This window comes from Poecile atricapillus, chromosome Z (assembly GCF_030490865.1).
Source record: "Poecile atricapillus isolate bPoeAtr1 chromosome Z, bPoeAtr1.hap1, whole genome shotgun sequence".
NCBI lineage: Eukaryota > Metazoa > Chordata > Aves > Passeriformes > Paridae > Poecile > Poecile atricapillus.
Window position 1 is genome coordinate 36,312,954 of NC_081289.1, and position 25,762 is coordinate 36,338,715.

The 25,762-nt window shown below is 35.9% G+C and overlaps 1 protein-coding gene across 2 annotated transcripts in view; it reads right to left on the bottom strand.

The window, feature by feature from the left end:
• Positions 1 to 25,762, bottom strand: part of LOC131573539 (probable methyltransferase-like protein 25) — a 51,378-nt gene that overhangs the window by 20,368 nt on the left and 5,248 nt on the right. For both annotated transcript variants that reach the window (XM_058827590.1, XM_058827589.1), the window contains exons 3-8: positions 21,963 to 22,063; positions 15,631 to 16,263; positions 15,267 to 15,411; positions 5,555 to 5,649; positions 3,090 to 3,119; positions 1,931 to 2,004 (exon numbers count right to left, since the gene is read on the bottom strand). In XM_058827590.1, coding sequence (XP_058683573.1) covers positions 1,931 to 2,004; positions 3,090 to 3,119; positions 5,555 to 5,649; positions 15,267 to 15,411; positions 15,631 to 16,263; positions 21,963 to 22,063 — 1,078 coding nt within the window. The remainder of the gene's footprint in view (positions 1 to 1,930; positions 2,005 to 3,089; positions 3,120 to 5,554; positions 5,650 to 15,266; positions 15,412 to 15,630; positions 16,264 to 21,962; positions 22,064 to 25,762) is intronic.

A 25,762-nucleotide genomic window follows, 5' to 3' on the forward strand; every position in this document is an offset into this window, starting at 1 on the left:
TCCAACAACAGAAATTCATGTGTTTTTAACAAAAGAAATAAATCAGTTGGATAGCTACTACTGCCAAGTTAGCAACAACTTTCTTTTTTCCCCCTTCCACTTAAAAGAATCTAGCTAACACTTGAAGTAGCTTCTAGACACAGCAACTGTATAACTGTATTATGGTTATAATATGGTTATTATTTTACCTAAAATTTTGAGAGATAGTTGAAGTTTCTTTTTAATTTCTTAAGTAACTTTTCCTTTTATGAATGACAAAATTATTATTTCCACTGACAGATATTTCTTTCCATACTTCTACATTATTTCCATAATCTAACATAATTCTGCTGTAATTTATTTAACACCAACTACTGGACTAAGAAAATGTCACTTTTGCTTGTTACCTGGTGTTCTTATCCTTTCAATTTTTATTTCATTAAATGATGCCAGAATTCTGTCCTGTTCAAAACTCAATAGCTTGCATTTTAAGCCAGACAAAAATGTGCGTTGTTTCAAAACATATGTTAAAATAATGCACAAAATCTTAAACATATAGGAAGAATGAATCCTAGCAGACCACTTGTCTGTGCTTAAAATATCTTGGAGAAACAACACACAAATCTTCTTTTTAGTCTGAATTCACTTTCTTGACTGAGTCTAACATTATTTCTCTTCTAGATGTGCAGGGTAGGAGTTAAATATTCAGGTACTGAGTTATATAATAAGAAATACACTCTCCCCATACCCTCCCAGTGAAAAATTGAATAGAAATATATTAGTTTCAAACTTTTCTCCTTCTTTATTCTTAGCATAATGTATCTCCTTATCTAAAACCCAGAACGAATATCTGAGGTCAACAGAATTCAAAGAATTTCAATGCAGTTCTAATGCTGTTTAGGTGTCAAGGACCCTCACTCATTGAGAATCATTTTTGTTTTCATATTTAATATTCAGATGCACCTAAACATTTAGGCTGATACAGTCTGAAAATCAGTTAATGATTATGTTGTTATGTCATTCCTAGGAATATGGGCATTTAATGTCATGCTCAGAAAAAAAAATGGGGGTGACAAAGGTCTTGCCAAGGGAGCCATTGTGCTCATTACGGACATATAATCTTAATTACTTCCTCCAAATTATACTTCCTTCAAAACATGAAAAATGTACCTCACAGTTTTTCTTTTCATTACAATTTAGCAGCCATGACTTTTTGTGTAATATTTTATGCAACTTTAAAATAAAGAAATGTTTCTTCTCTCAGGAATTTGACCTTCTGAAGGGTAGGTAATCTGTCAGACTCTACATCTAGTAAATTTTAAGGGTATTTGCATTAAGTACTTATTTTAGATCAGAGTATACTTCTGAAGTGAATTTTCTGGTTTTCCCCACCTCTCATGCCTTGGCTCACACCATGAAATAATATCAGAACTCAAAAAATGGGTTATTTTCAAACCAAATTAAACTGGTAGGTGTGCTTCTGGATGTGCTCCAAGTTCTAACAGGCATACATCCCACAGATTAAGATAAAATCAAATCCAACTGCAACCACAGAAGAGAATAATGTAGATGTCAGGTCCTGAACAGCAGCTCTCCAAATCCCATTCCTCCAAGAAAGCAGCACTTGCTAGTGTAGGCACAGGCAGTGAGTAAGCTCTTTGGAGCCATGATGGCCATAGAGCTGTCAGCAGTTTTTCTCAGGACAAACAGAAATGCCTTTTTCCTTCTGCAGTATCAAAGCACCCAGGATCTCTGCATGACAGGGACTGCCAGGACTGCCAGGACCGCCACTGACTTTTCAGTGCATTTGCTGAGTATTCTCAGGTGAAGATACACTTTACCCAGTACCAAAGAGGTACTGCTTTCCAAAACATACTTTCTCTACAACACAGAGGTGGAAGAGAATCAGATCAATCTCTGGTTGTTATTATGTGAATGCAGAGCTTCCTACCTTTTGGTGACACCATAAATTTCTTCTATAATAACCTGAAGAACAGCTCGATAAAACAATGATTCTGTAGGCAGCTGCAAAAAATTTTACAACAGCAAGGATTTAAAATTGGCACTGAAATTAAGATCAGAGCAACAAAACTAGTACTGGCTTCCTTAACTATTTATTGAGTTGTATACTTTACAACCAGTCATACCAGATTTAACAAGACAATTTACTAATGTTCTTGCATCCAGTTAAAATTATGTTTTTAAGTCAGATTCTAACACAACCATAAATATAAGAAAAGAAAAACAAACCCAGACTCTCTTGATGGAAAGAAAGACAACAGAGAAAAAAAGCACTGTTCATGATCCAAATTCTAATATACAAAATAAATAACAATTATCTAAGCTGTTTTGAAGACAAAAGGAGAAATTACCTAGCTGAATCATCTATGGTCAGACTGTAGTCTGAATCACGCTGAAAGTACTATGCTAAAAAAAAAAGTACTAAAAATTTCATATATTTGTCTATGGAAAATCTCTTTGCATAAAACCAGTTAATGACTGCCAATTAAAAATTCACAGAAAAAGACTGCTGGGGCCAGTGGGCTTACTGAATATGGAAAGTCTCTCAGCCTGGCCCTTTAAATACTTGCACAGGTGGTGCCCACCATCCCTTAAGGATAACTTGCACAACAATAATTCAAAATATTCACAGGGAAAAAATATACAGGGATTAAAAAGGAGAATGATGATGTTTCTAACAGGTTCAAGCTTTTGTCATAACAATGTCTATTTTTACACTAGTTGATAAAACATTGGGATAGAGTGATCCAAACCAGGGATATCAGGAGGACATTTGCACTGAATTTATGTATTAGCTGAAAGACAGCAAAGGAAGTTAGGATGGGTACTTTAATGACTTAAATTTTACGTTGTGCTTTTTTTTCTCAGACTCTTAATTGTCAAGGAAAACAGATTCACTAAGTACAACCACAGCAATAAAATGTGATTTCATGATGACACATGCTATCTATCAGGATTTGACATAGTGTAGACCAGTATTTCAGATTCCAGATACGCAGAAGTTCAATAAAAGGCCATGGATTAAGAACATTCAAGGGGGGAAAAACACATTTTATCGTAGAATGGCTAAAATAAACAGTATTACTTACCATTTGGCCAACTGCAACTCGCTCCAAAGCCTTTAAGAGTCAAGGAATTAAATTGCTGATATGTTTATTCTTTATCATAACATTTTATAAACACATGGTATAAAAGTCAGAGGAGATGACATTTTAAAAGATTAATGGTGTGAAATAACATGAGCTTGCACACTTTAAAGTGTTAATACCTTTAGGCACTCATAAGCAGCTACTCCTGTTATTTTGGTTTCTTTATGGGAGAAGCAATGACATCCAACTGTGTGGAAACAGGTCCATGAAAAATTTGCTTGTTTTTCTGTCTATTGCACAAGAATTTCAGAGGATTACTTTCTGTGAAAGCGTAAAAACAAATGAATTTTTCTTGAATCTGTTTCTACTGAAATACAAATAATTCACTTTGCATATTTAATCATTTAAAAGTAAATACTAGTTCAATGGACAGTATTAGTTTTAATTGCTAGTACTCAGGTAAACTGCAGGCAAATAAAGTACCTTAAGAGAGACTGCAGTTTAAAATACTGTGCATTGTTTTCACTAGAGTCTTCATACTATAAATGCTGATGTAGATATGAGACTACTTGATTTTTATGATGCATAGTGACAAAGAATGACACATAATTAGAAACATGTAATACTCTTTCACAGTTAAAACGATAATGTGCCTACAAAATTTCAACAGAGTTTTGAAGATTGTAGTAGAAATGAAGACAAAACCTCAGTATCTGATTATCTGATACTACACCAAATTAGGCAGCAAACCAAAAATCCCTTGCAATTTACAGATTATTATCACCCTTAGTCCCAAATTTCACTATAGTAAATAAGACTGCATGTTACACAATCAACCACTCTTCTTTCTCCTTATTATAGAACTAATCTTGTATTTCACACTGTTCTTCAAACACAGTCCACATAGTTGCAGTTCCTCCACTCACGGCTTTGGCCAGCTATCAGGTTTGCCTTTTGCTGCACAAGCTCTCGTAACAGCAGCTATCTGCTGCTGCTGAGGAGATGGTACGGGTTCCAAGACATATTGTAAGGCTCTGGAACTGTAACTCTTGCCCAACACCTCTGGCTCTTGTCAGTTCAACCAGTTTGAACTCAGTGTCACTGCTCAGCAGACCTGCTGCTAACCAGCCATTAGCCCAAGAAATGTGGGTGCTTAGTGGCTCTGTGCTGGCTCCCTTGTACATCCTACACGGCAAGGAAAATCCTAGTCATGAAAAATGCACATAGATGATTATAAACATAACAGGAGAAGTATCTAGTTACACAGGAGAACTCTGCCTTTTGTGGATATTCAAACAAAAGGTTTTTTAATTGCCAAATTTCTGTGATTTCTGAGACATCTAAAATAGATATATATAGCATGATCAGTACTCTCTTGGGGGTCATTTGCTTACAAAATTTATCTTCCTACCATTGCTGAAAAACAGCCCAACCTTTTTCTGTCCAAAAGAAATGGAATAGGAAACAGCTAATGTGTCAGCTGAGGAAGGACTGGTATTGTATGACACTGACAAGAAAAAGAGAAAAGGCAAATCCCTTTAGAAAGCACTTTTCTTCTGCTAAGTTTACAACTACATCTCTAAAATGAACAATTCTTTTCTTTTACTTTGCCGAGGGTAACACATTTAAGCCTTATGGATCCTAAACAACTGTCCTCCTATATTTTCTCTTGATAGCATTTAATTATCATGGTAGTTCAAGTTTACATAACCTCAATACATTAGTCCACACTCAATCTTTAGTCTATCTTCTTTGTAATGGAGGTGCGGAGCTAGCAGTACAGCCTAGCCAGAACCTGATGTGATTTATTTGGATACCATAAATTAAAAATTAATAGAGGGAAAGAATAGTGGTCTTCTACCTGAAACAGTGGTCAGAATTTTCAGTACCTATCTGTTTTTTCAAATTAGAAAACAGCTCATCATCCTATCTTGATGAGGCTAAGTCTTTAAAAGTACTTCATCTCTTGGTGCAATGTTAAAAAGACGCTTCCAGATTCTTAAGCTACATGGATTTTAGAGCTCCTCTAGTTTTTTGAATAGGCAGGATTGTTCAGGTTTTAAACAGCTAGAACAGTCAATATTATGAATCATGAAGGCATTGGAGGAGTTACTGACTGCAATCCTTCTACAATTACCTTGTTTCTCCCAAAGTCCTAGGCCAAGAACTATTATCCTGAGGGGCTACCTTGTTTAGGTTTCAGCAAAGTTTTGGCCTTTCTGTCCACTCTTAAAATACATTTCTGTCAATACTCATTTTTCATGCCTTCGGTAAGCATAAAATATATAAAGCTGGAAGGTCAATACTGTTTTTTTTAGATATAATTCATCACGCTTACAACATTAATGATGTTATTCTGTAGGTTCTTGGATTAAAGTCATGGCTTCAGGATCAGAAGCCAAAAACAATGAATCCTGTAACATCTGGACAAAGCTCTCTGTAGGAAAAAGGGAGGGGAATCATACCAAGCATGCTGACATCCTAGCATTGCGACCACAGCACCAGCCTTTGTCCTTCAAGTACTGGCACATGGGAAATCCCCAGACTTGGTCCTGGCATTCTGCAACAAGGAGGGAAAAAAAAAAAGGCACAGCTTTTTCACTTACAGAGTACTCAATGGATGGAGCAAGATGAACAGTAGGTAATGTAGCAGAAACACTTAACTGTTCTCACCCAGTACCAAAACTCGTGGTAGTCCTACAAAAAACATGCTTTCCCTTTAACAGATGTTTTTGGTTTATGCTGAATTTCTGATAATTTCACATTTACCAAAACAATTTTAAGTGAGTGTCCTTTGCATAAATCCACTGAAAAAACAGTCAAAGGGACAAGAGAAAAGTCTGCAAATACTCTGGGTAACCTACACTACTCCACGAATCACAAGATGTAGGCCAAGCAGTCATTCCATGCAGAAGAGCTTCATTACCACTTCTCATTGTCTCCTTATTCTATCCCAAATGTCTTTCAGACATCACACAGAACAATGTGTATTTGTTTATTCTAGTTTTGAAAGACCATTCTGCTGTGAGGCAGAATGTTTGTTTTCCAGAAAAGAGCAGCTGCAAAGGCTCTTGCTCTTTCTTCAAAACACCAAGAAGCATTTGCATCACAATCTGTGCTCAGTTTCAGTATCATTTGTATTTTGAATAACAAGAAAATTATTCATGTTTAACACTAGTGCAAATATTGGAAAACTGAAGCACAGAGATTACTTTATAGATGTTCTTAATACTCAGTTCTAAATGTACACAAACTCTAAATGTTTAGAGCCTTCATTAACACATTGTCAGCTGATTTTTTAGAATGGTGAATAAGAATCACTGCTTTCTTTAAAAAAACCCACAATTTGGCTGAGATCCTGGCTTTTTAGCACAGGAAGGTGACTGGGGCATATTTCAGAATAAATCATGTAATGGGGTTAAAAAGAGGGGACAGCAGAAAATTTACCAACAATTGGAGATACATACATGGAAGCTGAATTCATTCTATAAAAGTTAGGCAAAGAAAAAGAAAAAAAACTGTAAAGAACCAACCCCAAAACTTATGACAGCCTTTGCCTTTTTGGAAGAAATGCCCAGTCTCAGCTGACCACTAGAGAATTACAGCAAGCAAACAAGAATCCTGTGCAGGGAACCTCACACTTTGCTCTCCTTTTAGCCCTGAGGAACACCAGAGGCTCTTAGGGGTTGAATACTGGTTTGAGAACTGTGATTTAAGAATAGGATTTTAATTATGGATTGCAAGCAGAAAGAGAAAGAAAATTCTTTAGAAATAAAGATGAAATTTGATCAAACAGATTGCAATTGGTTTCAGCACTAGGAATGTACCAAGAATTTGTAAGTGCCTCATGACAAGCTCTAAAATATTAATTAACTTCAAGTCTAATTATGAAGTACATGGAATACATGAATATTTCTACTGCAGGGATGGCAGTAAGAAGTTATTAAATATATTTACTTTGCAAAGAAAACAATGACTGACTGTCACCCTGAAAACTCAGCTTTTTGAGCTTGTTGACATAGTTTCTAAAGACTTTCCCAGGACAGTAACTGTAAACATAGACATGTGTACATTCTTTCTGTTACACGTCTTTTGATGGACATCTCTCATGGCCAGTGCAGTGAGAAAGTGTTATCCTGACCATCCAATCCCTGGCTGTGGTCAGAAACCTATAAATTCTGAGAGAAGAAATAAAGTTTCTCTTTCCTTTCATCACACCTTGAGCTGTGTCTGTGTGACTCATTTTGTGTCCAACAGCGACAACTGACATGGTTCCTATTGTATGATTATCACTAATATGTCTTTCTAATATGTATGTTAAAATATTTCAAAATAAACATTTGCAAACTGATTTAGAAAGATGAAATACTTGATCTTTTCAAGCAAATCCCTTCTAATTTATGCCCTGTCCTCCAGGCAAACTAATCATTCATTCAAGTTGAAGATACTAGCCTGTCAGCTACAATCTCAATATCAGTGCACAGTACTCATGCATAATTCTGATAATCTTTGAAAAAGATTATCACTCAAAGCACCATCTTCATTTAAATTATTGAAACTGTAAAGCAGGAGAAAAAGGGAAATTAATACTTTAAGTTGGAAAGAATTTTTTGTATATATCAAAAGTTGACCACACATCTACAATATTGCTTTAAATTCTATTTATTATTTCACGTTCAGTCTGCTCTCAAGTACACTTTTAAAAATTTTAGGATTAATGTATTGCTACAAAGTTCATATATTTGCAAGCTATATTTTAAAAAACTAGAAATTATTTTAATGCCTCCAACTACTTCAGATACACTTAATATTATATAGCTCACTAAATACCTTATTGTGCCTCTAACAACACAACAGCTGTTCTACACTGTATAAATCTCAAAAAATATTCAAGAAACATTTTAAGTACATTTTAAGTACTCCATGGAACATTTCACAGGAAACAGCTCAAGTGTTCAACAGCACATGAAGCAATCACGTTATAATTCAGTACAGAGTAGCCAATCAGACAGAATTCCTTCTATGAGCAGTTAACAAAATAGGGAATTTTAGGTAATCATTCAATGAGCAGAACTGAAGTTAAGCTGGTGTTTAATATCAGAAGATATTAGTTAAATAGCAAGGATTTTACCTCTAAGCTAACTTCTAAGAAAGACTAAATCACGCATTTAATAAAATGCTGCAAATAACGCAACTAAACATCAGCATTTTTTAAATTGATATGGTATTTATAAAAAAATAATATAAGGCAATAAAAGTAAGATAAAGTTAAAATCCTTTTCACAGTTGCTAACTCTGTGCACAAATGATGACAAGGAAGTTCAAGAGAATGGGATGAACTTCCCCAATACCTTTAATATTAGGCTGTCCATAGATTCCCATCTCTAAGAATATTACAATTTTTAGTATGCTAATATTCAAATTTTACTTCACAAAGCTTTACAGTAAAATATTGTCATTATAAAACAACGAGACCAACAAGCTTTAACATTACTGGGAAAATAACTGACTTAAGTTATTATATTAACTGACTTGAGTTCCATGGGATGAGCCAGATCAGAAAGGTGTGGAGGCAGCAAAGCTGGTGCCGCATCGTATTCCTCTTGGCATGCCTTTTCCAGCCCTGGTGTCCCTGGAGCTGCAGGCTTTGTGGGAATCTCTGAATCCCAACCCTAAACCTAATGGCTGCTTTTGGCTGATTATGTAATTCAATGAATTGAAATGGCATTTTTCTTTATGAGATTTTTCAGTGGGAATTAATCTATTACCCTCCTCATTTTTTTTCACATACACCCTACTTTGTCTCTTTGTATATATTGTGAATTTCATCAAAGTAGTACTAAAACACAAACAACTTTTTTCAGGTCCTCCATACCCTCTATCTTCCACAACACTGTAGATTTTTAGTCTACTTCTGTTATTCAAAATGAAATAGATAACCACTAAACTGCCTTTTTCCTTCATGGGGTAGACTAAATCTTCCTTGGCCATGTAATTCACTGTTCCTTGAATTTGTATTTTTCAAAAAAAGTCCCCTGACTAAGCAGGATTTTGCTGGGGAAAGCAAGGGGCAGTGGGGAAGAAAAATGTTCTCTAATTGCAGGAAACAGAATCAGCTGCCACCAAAATAATTTCCAAAACCCAAACCTAGAGTATGTTTTAAGTATGTGCATTAAAACTTTGGCATTCTTAATTCTAACCTTATACTTTGTACACATGAGAAAAATACAAACGTAAGATGGTTTCAGGTTTTAATATATTCTTGCTACATTTATTAATGAAAAGTACCATAATAACTTCAATAGGTAATACTTTCATTTAACATCTGTAAAGCTTACCTTGTTAGTATTTTTTCAAGTTTCATATTTTCTTCAGAATCAATTTTTATAAAAAACATCTGGGATTTAGTGACTAGTTAGCTGTGTCACAAATACATAGAAAGGTTCCCTATGCAGCAATATCTAAAGATGCCTTGGGAAGGAAATTAAGTTTTTTGATCTGTTGCTTGGAAGTGTTTTCCTGTGTTGCCATGGTATCAGTGGTAGCTATTTTAAGATATTGGCTGTGGAATATTTTTGAAAATATAACTAGGCTACACATAAATCATCTGTACTCTAATACCCTGAAACAGTGAGTAATCTTTCATATTTGACTGGGATGGAGTGATACAAAGCCATTATGCTTGTGTAAGTAATCCTTTAGAAAATTCAGTTTCAGAGTATTTGTCCTCCAAATCCACCTTACTCAAGGCTTTGCCAAGTTTCACAAGTCTGATAAAATTCTGTCTGTGAATTTTGACTACCCTTTGCAACTCTTCTGATTCCCTTTATTATGTTCAGTAGCTTTTAATAGTCAAAGTTTATTTTACAAAAGCTTTGCTGACTTCTTCCAGAGTGCCTTATTGAGAAGCTACTTTCCACAGCTTCCTGTAGAGCTCTAGAACTCCTCTACCCAGCAGTGACCTGACTTTGGCAATGCTTACACAACCTGGAGTTTATGTTTTGTATTACTAAAGCCAACCTCAAAAAGAGCTTCTATCAGATAGCTATCACTGAAAGTATCTATACAACTACACCTATCTCTTATTTCAAATTACAGAATCAAAGATTATGTTGAATTGGAAGGGATCCAATGGATCACCAAGATCACCTTGTAGCCCTGCAGAGCACCATCCTCAAGGATCACACCATGTTCCTGAGAGCATTGCCCAAACACTTCTTGAACTCTGTCAGGCTTAGTGCTGTGACCACATGTGCTGAGGACTGCACATGATCCAAAGGGTTAGAACTTCCCCCCGCCCCGGCAGGGGAGGTACCTGGGCTTTCCCACCTGATCCTGAGCATATATTAACCCTTGAAGAGTTTGTTTCATGGCTTCCCCCACCCCTGATGGATCAAGACTGCAACCATCACTTTAACTAATGGACATCTGAAATGCAAAGTGCTCCTGAAGTGCAAAAATAATGTGTAGTGATACCTTTCCTCTCCACTAGCTACTCTTCTAATTTCTTTCTCTTCCTTATCGATTTTCTTCAGTGATATTTTCATGCTTTTATAATGTCATATTGTTATAGATAATAACCAAAATGGCTACATTTCCATTGCAACCGAATTGCTCTAAAATATATATACCACCACACACAAACACATATTAATATATATATATATATATATATATACACATGCACCTATCATTCTTTTCACTCTAATCTGCCCCAAGGGATATATTAAAAAGAACCTCAGTAACCCTGTCTCTGGTGAATCTTAACAGCGGCTCCAGAGCAAAAGAAACATTCGTGTATTTTTCCCTCAAAACAGAGGATATAATACTGAAGAATTTCATTGGTTTCTAGACTGGTACTGATATATTTGGTGGTAAGGAAGATGGAAAGCAGAGAATTAGAACACAGAAACTCAAATTCCTTTTCAAGGAAAGTAAAATATTTTTTAAAAATATGTTAAGTTTTCAGTTCTTCTCTGTTAATAGATAACCATAGACCAGCTGGTACACTGCCCCAAAAATGTGTTAGCTGAATGCAAGATAAAACAGCTCCCAAGAATCCTAAGAATATCTCCTGAACAGAGGCACAGAGTCTGTTTTAACCTAAAAATCATCAGCAAACTGATTTTTTCCCCAGAAAAACTGACATAATGGTTCACTATGTAAATAGGTTTATGTAAAATGTCTCTAATAAATAGTAAAATCCTTTCTACTCTGATGTAATTGACTACCCAATGCAGTAACAGAAAAGAAAACCCCCAAAGGAATCAATTATATTAATGGCTACATATATTTTATCCATACAAGAATCTCTACATAAACAGGCAATTCTCCTTAGGGAGACCCAAAGCAAAACTACTTAGAATTTTTCAAGAGCTGTCATATTATTCCTTATTAACTGATACTTAGAATTTCATACTGCTTATAAGCAGTGAAATTTAAAGACAGGTGTTAAAAGACATTGGCTTCAACTTTTTAAAATTGAGTTGAAATTTAACATTACACAGCACCTCTTGGTTGTTTTAGTTACTAATAAATCAAAGCAAAGGCTTTCATGATCTTAACAGTTCAAAATTATTCCCAGCATAATTGGAAATGTGGTCCCATTACCAAAATTCCAAGATGAATTGTTTATTTATAGACACATAGAAGGATACTGTATACTGATTGCATTATTATTCAAGATTCTGACTGTTGACACCTACTTTCATCAGAAATGCTTCCAAAGAATTCACAGCAGGTCCAACAGCAAACTCAATCAGCCAATCTTGTAATATATGTACTATTTTTAGAGTACGTGAGAAATGTAATGCATTATTCCCTGATGTCATCTCAGAAACAAAAACCAAACCCAAACTTGTGATAGCCAAAGTAATTCAGTAGCCCAACAAAAACCAAATAGTAACATTTTGTTGATACTGGTAAATTTTATTCCTATGAATATCAGTTGATTCCAGTTAATATGAAGTGAAAGAGTAATTTTCACTTGACTTGGTATTAAATCTTAAGTGCCAAAGAACATGCTCTCCAGCCATACCAAGTTCTGAAACCAGAAGTCCATCGCAGCTCCTGCTTGAGGCTCCTCTGCTTCAACTGTGCTTATGAGAACAACACTCTGAGTTTACATTAAAGAAACACCAAAGATGGAAAATGTGCTACTCTGGGGGCAAGAGCTTTGAGGTGGACTTGCCACAACCTTGACTTTAAGGGTGCATACCTCAGGAAAATAAAAAAGCTTTTATAGAGGACAAATAACATTTTTAAAACAGACTTCGAAAAACTTCGAGGCTATTTAGTCAAGATAAAATGACTGTAGAATGCTTTAGAACAGAACTTCCCACTGTGTCCTTGCAGCCAAGTCCTTACTTACTAGACTGATTTCAAATGAGTAAGTCATTTCCTGTGTTGGAGCAAATTCTGCCCAATTCTCTTTGCTTCTTAGGAAGAGCTATCCATCACTGCAGAGATGTAGCTCTAAACTTGCTTCCTAATATTCAAATTGGTCTCTCCGTCTAAAGCATGTACATGTCTCTGCAATCTCTGATTGGTGCCTAGAGTAGCCAGTAGCTTTCCTGAGTTCAGAGCCTGGGCAAATGAAGGACTATCTGCAGTAGAGATTATATTGGCTGAAGTACCACACAAGCCAACTGGAAATACACAACTGCACGTGGCCAGATGGGACGCATTTCAGGATCACATAACTCACTGGTGTCCCATGAAGACCATACTCTATCATCTTCGACAGGTCATGTCCATCCTGATTATAGGAAACAGGTGAAAATCACACTCATCTTCACCTGAATAAGCTCACTCTCAACAAGTTTATGGAGCACATTTTCCTGGAAACCATGCCCAGGCCCATGAAGAACGAGAAGAAGGTTGACACTAGCGGGCAGGAATTCATCAGGCACTGACAAACTATTACCCTCTGTGATATAGTGTCTGGCTCCATGAACTAGGGAACAGCAGAGTCATAGTTTATCTTGATTATATGAAGTCATTCAGCAAGCTTTCCTTAGCATCTTTATAGACAAAATGGAAAGATATGACTCAAATGGGTGGACTCTAAAATAGGCAGAAAATTGATAGCAATCTGAAGTTAGACAGTGAACCCTGCAGATTAAGGGATGTGATTATTCTCCCTTTTTAGCACTTATGAGAGTATCTGGAGTGCTTCTTTGGGCTCTTTAGCCCACCATAATGACTGAAATTAACTTAGTGGTGGCAAGAGCACTAAAGGGCTGCAGAGAAGGTCAAGAAGGGATCTAACTGCTGTTTTCAACAAAGGAAAGAGAACAAAAAAAGATTAAGCTAGACTATTCTTGGCAGTGCAAAATGAAAAAGACAATAGATAATGCACAATAGCTGCAAATTCTGAATAGATATGAGGGAAAGAACTTCATGGTGACAGCAAACATTGAAGTGGGCTACTGAATCACTGCCCTTGGAGAAATTCAAAACATGAATGGACAAGGCCCTGAATGAAATTATCTAAGTTGGCCCTGCCTTGTGCCATGATCTGGTCCAGATGGCCTCCAGAAGTTACTTGCTACTTAAATGCTATAATTTGGCCCATTCTGGAAGCAATATTAAAATCCACTTCCTTCCAACAGCTGCAAGAGGAGTTTGTTTACTGCTTGCAGAAGTAAATTGTTGGATCAATACCATCTGATTAGTTACAGAGTCTCCTAGAATCCTCTAGAATGCTCTGTCAGTTTGAAGTCCATGTATAGGAAATGCAGACACAAGATACAGTCTGAATTCTTTCCCATTTGAAGAGATCTAAGCTCTGAGATACTGTCAGTCCTTGTTCTCTTAGCCTTCCTCTGCACCTTTAAGAACAAGCCATTTGGTAGATGACTTAGTAGGGGAATACAACAGCATTATACATTTTAGAATATGCACTCTCATAGTAATAGTAAAAAAAAAATAATTTTGAGCATTACTAGGACAATATATGTATTCTTTCCCAAAAAAAGAATACTGCAATTTCCTTTTGTTCTGTCCAAACATTATTCTCTCCTTTGAGAATAATTTTGTCCTTCAAGCAGAGTAAAATCAAACAGCTAGAAATTCCAACATGTAGTCTGACTTCATTTCCATACTGCTATGAAACTGCAGTGTCTCTTCTAACCATGCACATATATCTGTTTGTTTAAGCTTTGAAAAGGTTATCATGCCTGATCCTTCGGTGGTGTCTGAGTTTATGCACTGGTCTGCAAAAAGTAATCCTATATAGCTAGAGCAGCAAGCTGTGTCCTCTTTGTAATAGTAAGAAAGAACCAAATATTTCAGACACACAGACTTAATGACAAGTACCTGAAAAGTTCTTAATTTCTCAAAACTCAGATGTAAAAGTAATTGTATGTCTTTTCTCTAACTGCATTTCTGAAGCACAGAAATTTCAATTGTATTTTGCTTTTGGAGTGAGCTGAAGTATTTTGAAATTACTAAGACTAATACACTGAAAAAACTCTTAAAATAGCTGCAGAGCAAATTAAAAACAACATGAAAAGCAAGAGCTAGCATGTGTCATGGCCAGTGTGGAGCTGTGCCATAACTGCCTAAGCAGCTAACTCATAAAGAGCAATACCTGGTAAATGAAACCGCCCCTCCATTTATAGCAAAATTTGACTATATTCTGAATCCACAAATAATTTTCAGGTTATCTCTCCAAGAAAAACTCTTACATATGTATTGTTTCATGATGGGCCAAACAGGCAAAGACCAGCACAGCACCCAGATGAGTGGTTTTTTGAGTATTACCTGACATTACAAAAACTTAATTCTGCTCATCATTGTATACGTACAACTTAACAAAAAGATGTTGCACGCAGACAGATGAGGACAAAATCTGGTACAAAATATTTCAAAAGGATGGAAACATACTGGAATAAAAGAGCCTATACATTTATGAGTGAATTAATGGAATAAAACCAGCTGTAAACCACATAAAACATTACGCACTAATGTCCCTAATCTCAGTAAAAATATTAGGATTATTGGCATAACAGAAAGGCAACAGTGCATCTGGGAGTGAATGATCCTCATAAAGTAATTAAAACCAGTACTAAATAAGCCACTGGAAAGGAACAAACACAAGGAAATTATTAATTAAAAGGTATAATACTCTCAACATGCAAACTGGCAGCCACGAGCTAAGCTCAGAAGAATTACCTTCTTGGTTTTCAAACTGTTCTGACAACAGATGGTAGCAGCAGCCCACACTGCAAACGGCTTTGATTTCAGGCTTGGCAGTAAAAATTCGTAGTGTATTTGCAGCAAGATCTCCGCATGTATGTAGACCCACCACCATACAGTCCTGAGAAGGAAAAGAAAAAAAAAAAGCAACAATAAATTCATCTCTTTCATCAACTGAAATAGCATACTTCTGCTACCTGGTTAAAAACCATTATTGGCCCAGAATATTCATTTACACCAGAGATAGCACTCTGTGTACACTCAGCAAACGTACACACGAAAATGGCAATCTAAAGACAATGGACAATCTAAAACGAGTAAATATTTAGAGTAAAATAACCTCCAGGTCTGTTATGATGTCACTGAGTTCTGTTTCTGCAGTGATGCAAGAGGTCAATGGAAAATACAGGTTCGATTCACTTGATTTTCTTGCTTTACTCTTGAGAGATGTCATTTTCCTTTGTACTTTTTCCTCTTCACAGAGCTCCCCACAGTTATAACAAGATGAAGAAAAATCTTCTACAGCATCAGCAGGAAGAACATTTAGAACAGCAAGAACCTCTTCAGAAAGTTTGGTCTCATGAGATTGTGCCCCAGTCACTAAATCAGCTTCAGTTTCTGTGTTGGTTTCAGGTGTAGCCATTTCTGTGAAACCAAAAGAAGGAACTAAATCTTGGTTAATCACTTGGTCCTGATTTTGAAGACTGTTGGCATTATTTAAGAGCTCTTCATTGATTGTTTTACAGTTAATTTCACTTTCCATTGGCCTGTTGTTTGACTTTTCCAAACTCTGGCTTTTGAGGTTTTCCCTTCCTCGACTCTGATATGCTCTCCAGTGTTTCTTCAATTTTTTATTTCTTTCATGAGCACCATTTGTGTTGGAGCTTGAGGAGTCAATTCCATAAACTTTTAAGTTATATTGCATGGACAAAAATGAACTCAGGTAGCCTTTTCCAGAACCTATATCAATCACCTAGATAATGGAGAAAAAATAAAGGAAAAGAAAGTTTGCTGCATTAATAAGAAACAAGGCACACTTCAAATGCAAAATCATTCCCTAAAAATTTAAGCATGGATTGAACAGCTACCTTATTAGTACCATACTTCTCAACGCACTTAGCTCTTTTGCTTTGTTGGTCCATCTTCTGACTTTAAAACACAGAATTAAGTCTTAACTGATGTACTCCAGAAAACAGAGACTACAATGTTTATGCAATACACATGCTCTGCTTCTTGTAAAGACTTCCAGTATATTTTTTTGACACAGACCTTTCTTCTGCTAAAAAAAATAACCATAAACCAACAGCAATTCTACCTGCCCTTACTAAACTGGGTCAGAGTTAGCAAACAAACCACACACAGTATTCAGCTTTAGGCATGCAATTCCCATACTTAGGAGCCTACTGCCAATGAGTGCAGAGCAGAAAGCATCCTTAGTTTGAGTGCCTAATTTAATCCCTTTAGATTTGACCTAAAAAAGGGTGATACCGATACTCTTTTATGTCAGAATGCTTGCTTATTCTGCTTTCCCCTTCTGTGAAACAATCCATACATCTTTATTTAACATGAGGATGCTTTTCTAATAAAATAAAGGGGCTCATAAGCCACATGTACTTTGCACTGCCCGTTCTGGAGGAAGGAGTGATAGGTGACAGTTTGTCTCACAGCTGATACCATGTGCTAGTTCAGTGACTGATGTACCCCAGGAAAGAAAACCCCATACAAAGTATTAGCAGAAACAAGAGTAACCTGAGATCTTTCAGTACATAATCACAGCTTTGTATAACACGTTTTAACATGTAATAAATACATATATAATAAATACATAACATAATAGTTATGAGAATTGGCAGAGTGACACTTCTCTAAGGAAAGAAAGTTACAATGTTCACTTCTGTCCAGGTACTGACCAAAAATTATACTGATTATATATGACTTCTTTGCAGAAGCTCCTGGAAGTGTTTGATTTAAGAACATCTATGTTTTATTCTTGGTCTGTCACATGTTCATAAGAAAGCTTACACTGACACTGCTAAACCCAAATTGCGGCATACACTACATTGATGCATCTCCAACTCAACTGCACAGTATTTTACCAGGTAAAAATATTCAATGCAGCAATATTCTTACTCAATGAGAAAGATTTATTCATTATCTTAATAAAAAGATTTGGACAGCCATGGAATTAGAAATAAAAATTTGAGCCAATGTCACCAAAGACTATGAAAAACACAGGAGAATACATAATATTAGGTAAAAACTGTTTACTCAAGTAGCACATGGCTTTCTCATTGTAGTCATCATGTGATATTGATGAATATTTGCAATCTAGACAATCTACCACCATAAATTCTTTTGAAATAAATCTGTACAGCAATGAATTTAGGGAAATGAAATTTATATAACCTAAGCATACTTTTTAAAATGCCATTTATTTGCCACATTAATCACTAATATTCTGCTCTACTCAGCCCTAGTGAGGCCACAAGTGGAATGCTATGTCCAGTTCTGGGCAGCTCAGCACAGGAGCGACACGGAGCTCCTAGAGCAGGTCAAGCACAGGGCAACAAAGACCATGAAGAGACTGGAGCACCTCTCTTATTAGGAAAGGCTGAGGGAGCTGGGCCTGTTCAGCCTTGATAGGAGACAACTGAGAGTAAAAGTAGCTGAAGGGAGGGTGTTAACAGGATTTCTCCAGGCTCTTGGTGCTGCCAAGCAGCAGGACAAGAGGCAACAGCTGGAAACTGATGCACAGGCAGTTCCATCTAAATATGAGGAAGAACTTCTTTATTGAGCAGGTGACTGTGCACTGGAACAGGGTGCCCAGAGAGGTTATGGAGATATTAAGGAATAATCTGGATGCAATCCTGTGCCTTGTGCTTTGGGATGAATCTGCTGAGCAGGGAGGTTGGACCCACTGTGATCACTTCCAACCTGATCCTTTCTGTGATTCTGTCATTAGGAATAATTTTACCCACTCTTTTATTTAGCAGACATTACAATTATGTAGAATGTGCACTCCTCCTCTTGTTCAAGTTCTGATTTTTTTCAGTAAAAAGCAGCACTTGGACACAAGAGAGGGGTAGTGAATTCTTCCTATGACCCCTGGTGGTTATGGAGACCAGCTGCAGTTTGTGAAAAGTTTCTCAAGTAAATAGAAAACAGTAATACATTGTTAAATTAGCAGGGGGAGAACAGTTTAAAAGCAAAAGGAAAATTGACTAAAAATAGCAAGCAATGTTCTTGCACGAAACAAATAAGCTGCATTCAATTATTCCCTGCTTTACCTTCCATTGATTACATAGGGAAAGGTAATAAGCAATCCATAGCCTATCTGTCAAGCATGAACTTTTAAAATGAAATTTCCATGATATAATAAACTCCAAAGGTCTTGTCCAGAGAGAGTTGGGTCCTATGTTTAAACACAGTTTCTGGCACAATCAAGCATTCCAACATTTCCCAGCATCAATTCACAAATGTAATGGATGCTGTATGCAGAATTATATCATCTTTACATTACACACTCCAAGTTTTGCTGCACATGCTGCAATTTGCAAGGAATACTTTGACCAATACATTAAATAAAACAAATGTGCACTTAAGCAAAGAGGAATCAACACTGGCTTATTTTCAGAGTTTAATCAAGAACTTCTTTAAAATACAAGTTCCACTTGTATGATAGGAATGGTGCTTAAAAGGGTCAGCAAACTACTGAAAGAAAAAAGCCCTCTATTTATTTTGAATTACTACTTAAATTCAAATCATTAACCCAGAAGTGATTATAGTGGTAATAAAATTTTTGCTTTTTATTCTTATTTTACTATTTACTATTGCACATTAAAAAATACCAAAAGAGAACAATATCTTCTACCACCCATTATATACAGCGTGGGTATGGAGGTGAAACGGAGGGCATTTTTCAAGCTGCCAGTGATCTGTAATATCTGAAACAAACACCCTGAGGACATGTGTTGTTGTAAAACATGTGTTTCATTTTCATAACTCTAGATTTTTTAATTAAATGCTACATATATTTTGTTTTGCAAGAAGAATGGAAAAAAATCAATTAGGGAAAAACTCCTAAAATTTATAATTGCTACTTTTTTTTCAGTTGAAAGAAAACAAAAATAAAAGGAGTTGCTTTTTAAAGACTAAGAAGGAGGCTTTCCTTTTTTTATTTTCCAAAGTAAAAGGAAAGCTCTTTTCATATATTAGGGATTTGTAACTTTGCACAAATAAATATTGCTATAGTGTATGACTAAAATGGAAAAAAGTTAATATAGTGCATTCAGTATTTCATATACTGAAATATATAATAATATACTGCATTAATATTTTTCATTAAATGTTAGAATTTTTTTAAAAGTAAACAGATAATAATCCCATGTATAAACATAATCCAAGTTACCTGATAAAAGTGTGCAATTACTAGATGAAATTGTAATGAGATGAATATATATATTGTATATATGCAGCATATTGACAGACACTTAATAAAGATTGGTTTGAGATTTTATTAGTAACCAGCTACATTGAAACTTCAGTTAAGTTATCAAGATGGCATTACTTTTTCAGTTTTTGCTTTCCTTTCATTCCTGAATCCCACAGGAACTATTTAAATCTAAACAAAAATGCTATATGAAACACCACTTTCCAGCAAATAGAGAGACCACTTATTATTGCAATGTAAGCAAACTATACTCTCCTACAGCTTTTTCAGTACATGTAAGTCTTCAATACTTAACTAATATTTGCCTGAAACAAAAGCTAAACAAGGCAAAAAACACATGCTCATGACAGAATAGCAGACTTTCACAAATGTGCTGCTAGTGTATTTCTGTTCTCTGCAGAGCACACCCACTTTAGGGCTGTGGAGGTCTCTGTCACTGTGGCTGGCTCTTACAGGGCTGCTGGAGACACTGCCTCCCACCGCTGTAAGCGATCACAAATGCTCACAAACTGAATGTGTCTCACCCTGGGATGTTTGGCCTTAATGGAAGCTCTCTATTTACTTGACAATCCCAGTTGTAAGTACACTACCTAAAACTTTGTCTTCATCAGCTGTTCCTCACAAAACAGATGGTCAGGACTGAGGATTTTGATCTCTGTGTCCAAGGTGCCAAAGGCCTGACCCAAATCTAGCAAGAGTATGGCATCATTTACGTATCTAAATTAAACTCAGTCTGAGCCAAATAACCTCCCAACCAAAGTTCAGCTTCAGCAGTTCGGAGCTGAATCCAAGTTTTAGGGCTTTCCCTGTGGTGGGAGCAACAACAGCAACTTGGGATGCTGCAGGTACATTACTTTTAAACTATACTCATACATATTTACTTATAAAAAAGAATACTCAGAGAAAATACCCTCACCATAAAATCTGGACAGGTACCTTATTAACTTTTGTTTTTAAACAAATATAGTTCGTTCTCCACAAAATCTTTGTGGGAATAAATATTAGCCTGGAGGAAGTCTCCATTCACAGTTACAGCCCCTTGCATGGAAAGCAAGTGCAGCTCAGATGTAGAAGGGAATCAAATGCGCATCGAGAGCCCCATGTCACCTCTAGTTCAAACCAAGGATGAAGTTACACTGGCCAGTTACCAGCATTAGAGAGATTAAAATGAATTAACGAACTCAGCTCACCCAGATACTGAGAAATTTAGCCTTACCACAACACAGGCCTATGGTATGGAATCTAACATAAGGTTTATCACTGAAAAACCTTACAAAAAAAGCGTATGTATGTAAACTGAGGAAATGGTATTGCTATGGCATGGTATTGGTGTATTTTGTCTAACAGAATGTGAAACACACTATTCAAAAAAGTCAAGTATTGCTTGTGTTTTGTCAACAGATCCATAAATAAACCTCTACAAGGTTTTACTGAAACGGTGATCTAGCACACTGTACAATCACAATTATATGTGTATAAAAAAAAGTTTTAAGTTGCTATCAAATTTGAGAAAGGAATCCTGCAATTCTTCACTACACAAAGACAGACCTGTTATCTGATGTATGAAACACCCAACTCATGCAGTAATTGCTAGGTGATAATGGTGTTGGGTGTCCAGGCCTCATACATGTTCTACCAAGTGTATTTCATACACACTCTTACATAAATTTCTGCCTAATTTGCTCTCTCTTCAAACTAAAAACATCATAACTAAATTTCTAATTTACAGATCTCAATCCATGTTTAATAAAGGTGAACAGTATTAAACAACAGGAAATAATTTAAATCTTATGTCAGAATAAGAGGAGCTTTCAAACCTTCTCATGATATTCTGCCTTGGTCTCTACGTGACACCCCTGTGTGCATGACACAAGGCAGCTCTCCTTCCTACTGACATGTGCAAAACTGCCAGCAACAGAATACTGACAAACAAGGCAGTACCAGTCCAAAAAGCAGAACAGTTTTTAGCTGTTCAACACATAGAGGATGATCATAACTTTTTAAAATTACTCATGAGTGATTATGAGTCACTGAAAGGCAGCTCCTTTGGAACAATACATTAGTAAACAAAATTGTCCTTCAGTTTGGCCCCAAGAGCTCTTCTTTAGCTCCAGTTATGGACAGGAAAAATAAGAACAGCAGTGACAGAATATCAAAGTGATGCATCAAGGAGAATAACTCGGGAAGTACCTGGTAACACACAGCAAGAAATGCTTTCTTACCTGCTTTATCCCACAATAATTTGCTATGCTGTCTACCAGCTCTGACATGACCTTCACTTCATGTGATTTCTTATTATTCATAAACTCATCTGGTTTGATACCTGTATTAGATTAGGAAAATAAATACACATTAACACAACATGTAATAATAAGGATTTGTGATTAATCAGGAAAAAAAAAGCTAATACTGTTCATATATTTCCAGGATAATAATTTTTAATTAAAAACTCACTAAATCACTAGTAAAGGAGTAAACTTCTGGATTATGGATGAATTAGCAACATTCAACACTCTACAAAACTCAGTTTTTTAAGATGTAGCATATTTAATACCTGACCATATATCAGACAATAGCTACAACTATAAAACTGTACTATTTCTTCCTTTACAATGGAAAATATTTATTTAGTCTCATTTATCACATCTACCTTTTCATAAATGAAATTAAAAGGCTGGGACAATAAGCAATCGCATTGTACAGCTTGTTAATGCTGCGGATTTGCTGTCAATATCAAGAGGGAGATACACTATTTCTACTAAAAAGTTATGAGCAGTACTGGGAAAATTCAGAGGAAGATGAACTTTTCTTTATTTACCCTGTGAATTAGTTATAGGACTGTTACACCTTAATGGCAGAAAATCCCTCATTTCAGTGTTGCTGGAGAATGTGTTAATGAGATGGAGTCAACCTGCACCGTGGGTTACCTGCTTGTGCAGAACACCAAGCGCACTCACTTGCAAACCTCTGCGCCACCCAGCCAAAGCAGGAGCTCAGAAGTCTCTCATTCCCTTGGGAGCAACCTACTTATTTCTCTTAGGGGTCCAGTGCTGCAGTACACTTGGATCTAGTTAAACTGATGGTAAGACTGAGAGATGGTAGAAGAAAATGGATCATTACTAATGAGCATGCTCCTAGAAAAGAGGACTTTTCTACATGACTAGGCAGATTAATATATTTTCCCATTTTCTGCTTTATGCACTGTATGTTTTCATCTGTCCAGAAACTGATCATTAGGTAAAAACAATGTTCATTTCTTGATCAAACCATGCTGGGAGCAGAGCCAAGTGTGTTACTTATTTAAAAGAGAGTGGGGAATTGAACTGAGCTCATAAGAAACCCAGAGTTTTCTCTATTTTTCCCAAACCCCAAGGGATCTGTCTATTTCTTGAACATCTGGGGTTCTTATAATAAACTGTTATGACAATACTTAAAATCTAATATAGACTCTATGAACTGACAAAAGGAAAAATAGACTGAAAGACTTAAACAATACAAATAGCAGAAACAAATTGTTTGTCATCTCATTGAAGAATCTCCTTAACTTTAGAATTGTAAAGATCTATACAGCATCCTAAAAAGCTCATAATTTGTAAGCACATCAGGTTAAAGAAAAACAGACAGGAAAAAAATTTAAAAGAAATAAGGTCTCTCTTTTTGTTTATGTTAGAACATTTTTGTGTCTGGATTGGCTCATCAGAAAAAGAAGCAGAAATGGAACAAGAAGAAACAGACATTTAACTTCTTGACAGAAATAAAAGTTATTTTTTTTTCCAAAGCAGCATTGTCCCTTTGGACAATGACCACATACTGCACCTTTACTCTTTATTATGAACTCAAAACACCGAATGGAGTAATGCTAGGTGAAGTACTATGTCAGAGAGTACTTAATCCAAATTAAGTATTTCAAACATGGTAGAGATCCAGAACAATTACCTAACTTACAAAAGCTGAGGCTCCATATAGAAAAAGCATAATTTGTTTATATTTACATCTATAGTTTATTTATCACCTTAGCTTACAAAACTTTCTTAAGCATTTTTTGACTTCTTTCCCTTCTTTCTGCAGGATAATACACTGCTCATATTTCAGCTCAGGGCAAAGGATACTTTTTGAAGAAAATTATGGGTTTTAAAATAAATTTTATTTTTCCTGCTTTTTATGCAAAATTCTGATAGGTTTTTACATTATTCTGGAAAAAACCCTGATATTACAAACTAATGCAAATAAATGTATCTGGGGACTGTTTTATATTGCCTAGACAGCTGAAAATTTGAATTAAAAAAATATACTAGTTTGACTGAAACTGTGTAAATTCTTTCTGCTACCACAAAATTACTTTCTTGAAACAGATAATAATACATGTACTTGTATTATTACTTTGTGTACAACTGATGCAGACAGAACAAATACTAATTTCAAAAAAACATCAGAAACTTAGAGAACCATCTTCCATTGTGATGAAAAAAAGATAAAGTGTGTTTTCAAATAGAGAAGTAGCTTGGATATGACAGAGTAACAGAAAGCTTTATGTCACCAATTTCAGCTGGTAATGAAGTGCTGCTCATTTCCACTGGGAATCCCTAGCATGAGTACCTGTATTCCATTTGAAGAACTGCTTTAACACTGAAGTGCCATTTACAGCTACATCTTTAGTTGTGAAGCTAAGCAAATCGAGGAGAGACTTTTTATCCAGGGCTAACACAGACATTTTTAAGATCTCCTATGGCAGGGTGCAAGGGTTTTATACCCCAGCTACCTGTGGAAACTCACTTACATACCAGAAAAAAAAGTATAAATCCATAGTCCACACCATACAACTATCTATATAGAAGTTTACTACGGTGATTTAACTCCATAATCCAGAGTCAGGAGCTGGACTAACCATATACTCAAAAAAAACCCTTCTGAGGCAGAGTGATATTCCAGCACATGGAATTTAAAGATGGATTCATTAGTAGCGACTGCATGGCATGATTATTACCTTGGCCATAAACACACTGCAAAGGTGGAGTACTCTCAATCCAGCCATCACTTCTGGGTGGTTACGAAGCAGAGCAGAACACCCTTCAGACTCAGAACTCCATTCTGAGTAGCTATGTCCACAACATCCTTAAAATGTTTGTGCTTCCCAATTATTCCCAGGAAGGATGGGAATATATCTACATTAAGATTGCAAAGAAGCTAGAGAACTATATAAGTATGCAAACTGTGGGAAAAGGCTCTGTTTGTCTTAGAAGAAGAAAAAGTATTAAAAACATCTGGAACATATATGGATATGGAATTACCCTGATGCATATTTTTCAGAATATAGGCAACACCATCAAAAAGTTGCCAGTTTTCTCAGACTTCCATTTCTCTGGACTTGCAAGCACACTTTAGCATGTCAGGGAACAAAGATATCTTTTGAAATACAGAAATAAGTCCAAAATATCTAAAATAGCTCAAAGTTAAAAGATCACAACTTTCATTTGGCAACTTGCACATTATGAATCCATAAGCTGGTATTTTGCGTATGCCAAATGACTACCAGGAACTTCATTTAAGTTAATTTAACTGATATTTACTGCTAATCCAGCACAAAGGTTTTGAATTATAGTTCTGTTGTACACATTTGGAATGCATTTTATTTTTCCCCAAGAAGTACTGCAAAAAAAACCAAACCCAGGCCCCAGCTACCCAACCAAGTATCACTCCTGCTACACAGAACAAAATACTCAGCAATTGCATTATTCCTGATGCTCCATTCTGCATGACAAGAAGGTGAAAGACTCCTCAAAGTTTTGGCTAAGAAAGTTAACTCAAATAGAAGAAAGTAGAAACAGAGAATTACAGAAAATTAAGAGGAACATGGAGAATGAGATAAAGTAAAATTGAAAATAGCTAAAAAGCTAGTGGGAAAGAAAAACAGCATACAGCTGTCAAGGAAGAAAAAAGGGTTTGTGATGAACTAAGAGCATAAGGAAAGAAGCCAGAAAGTAAGAGGAATGCACTACAAATCATTAGGAGTATCTCAGCAATG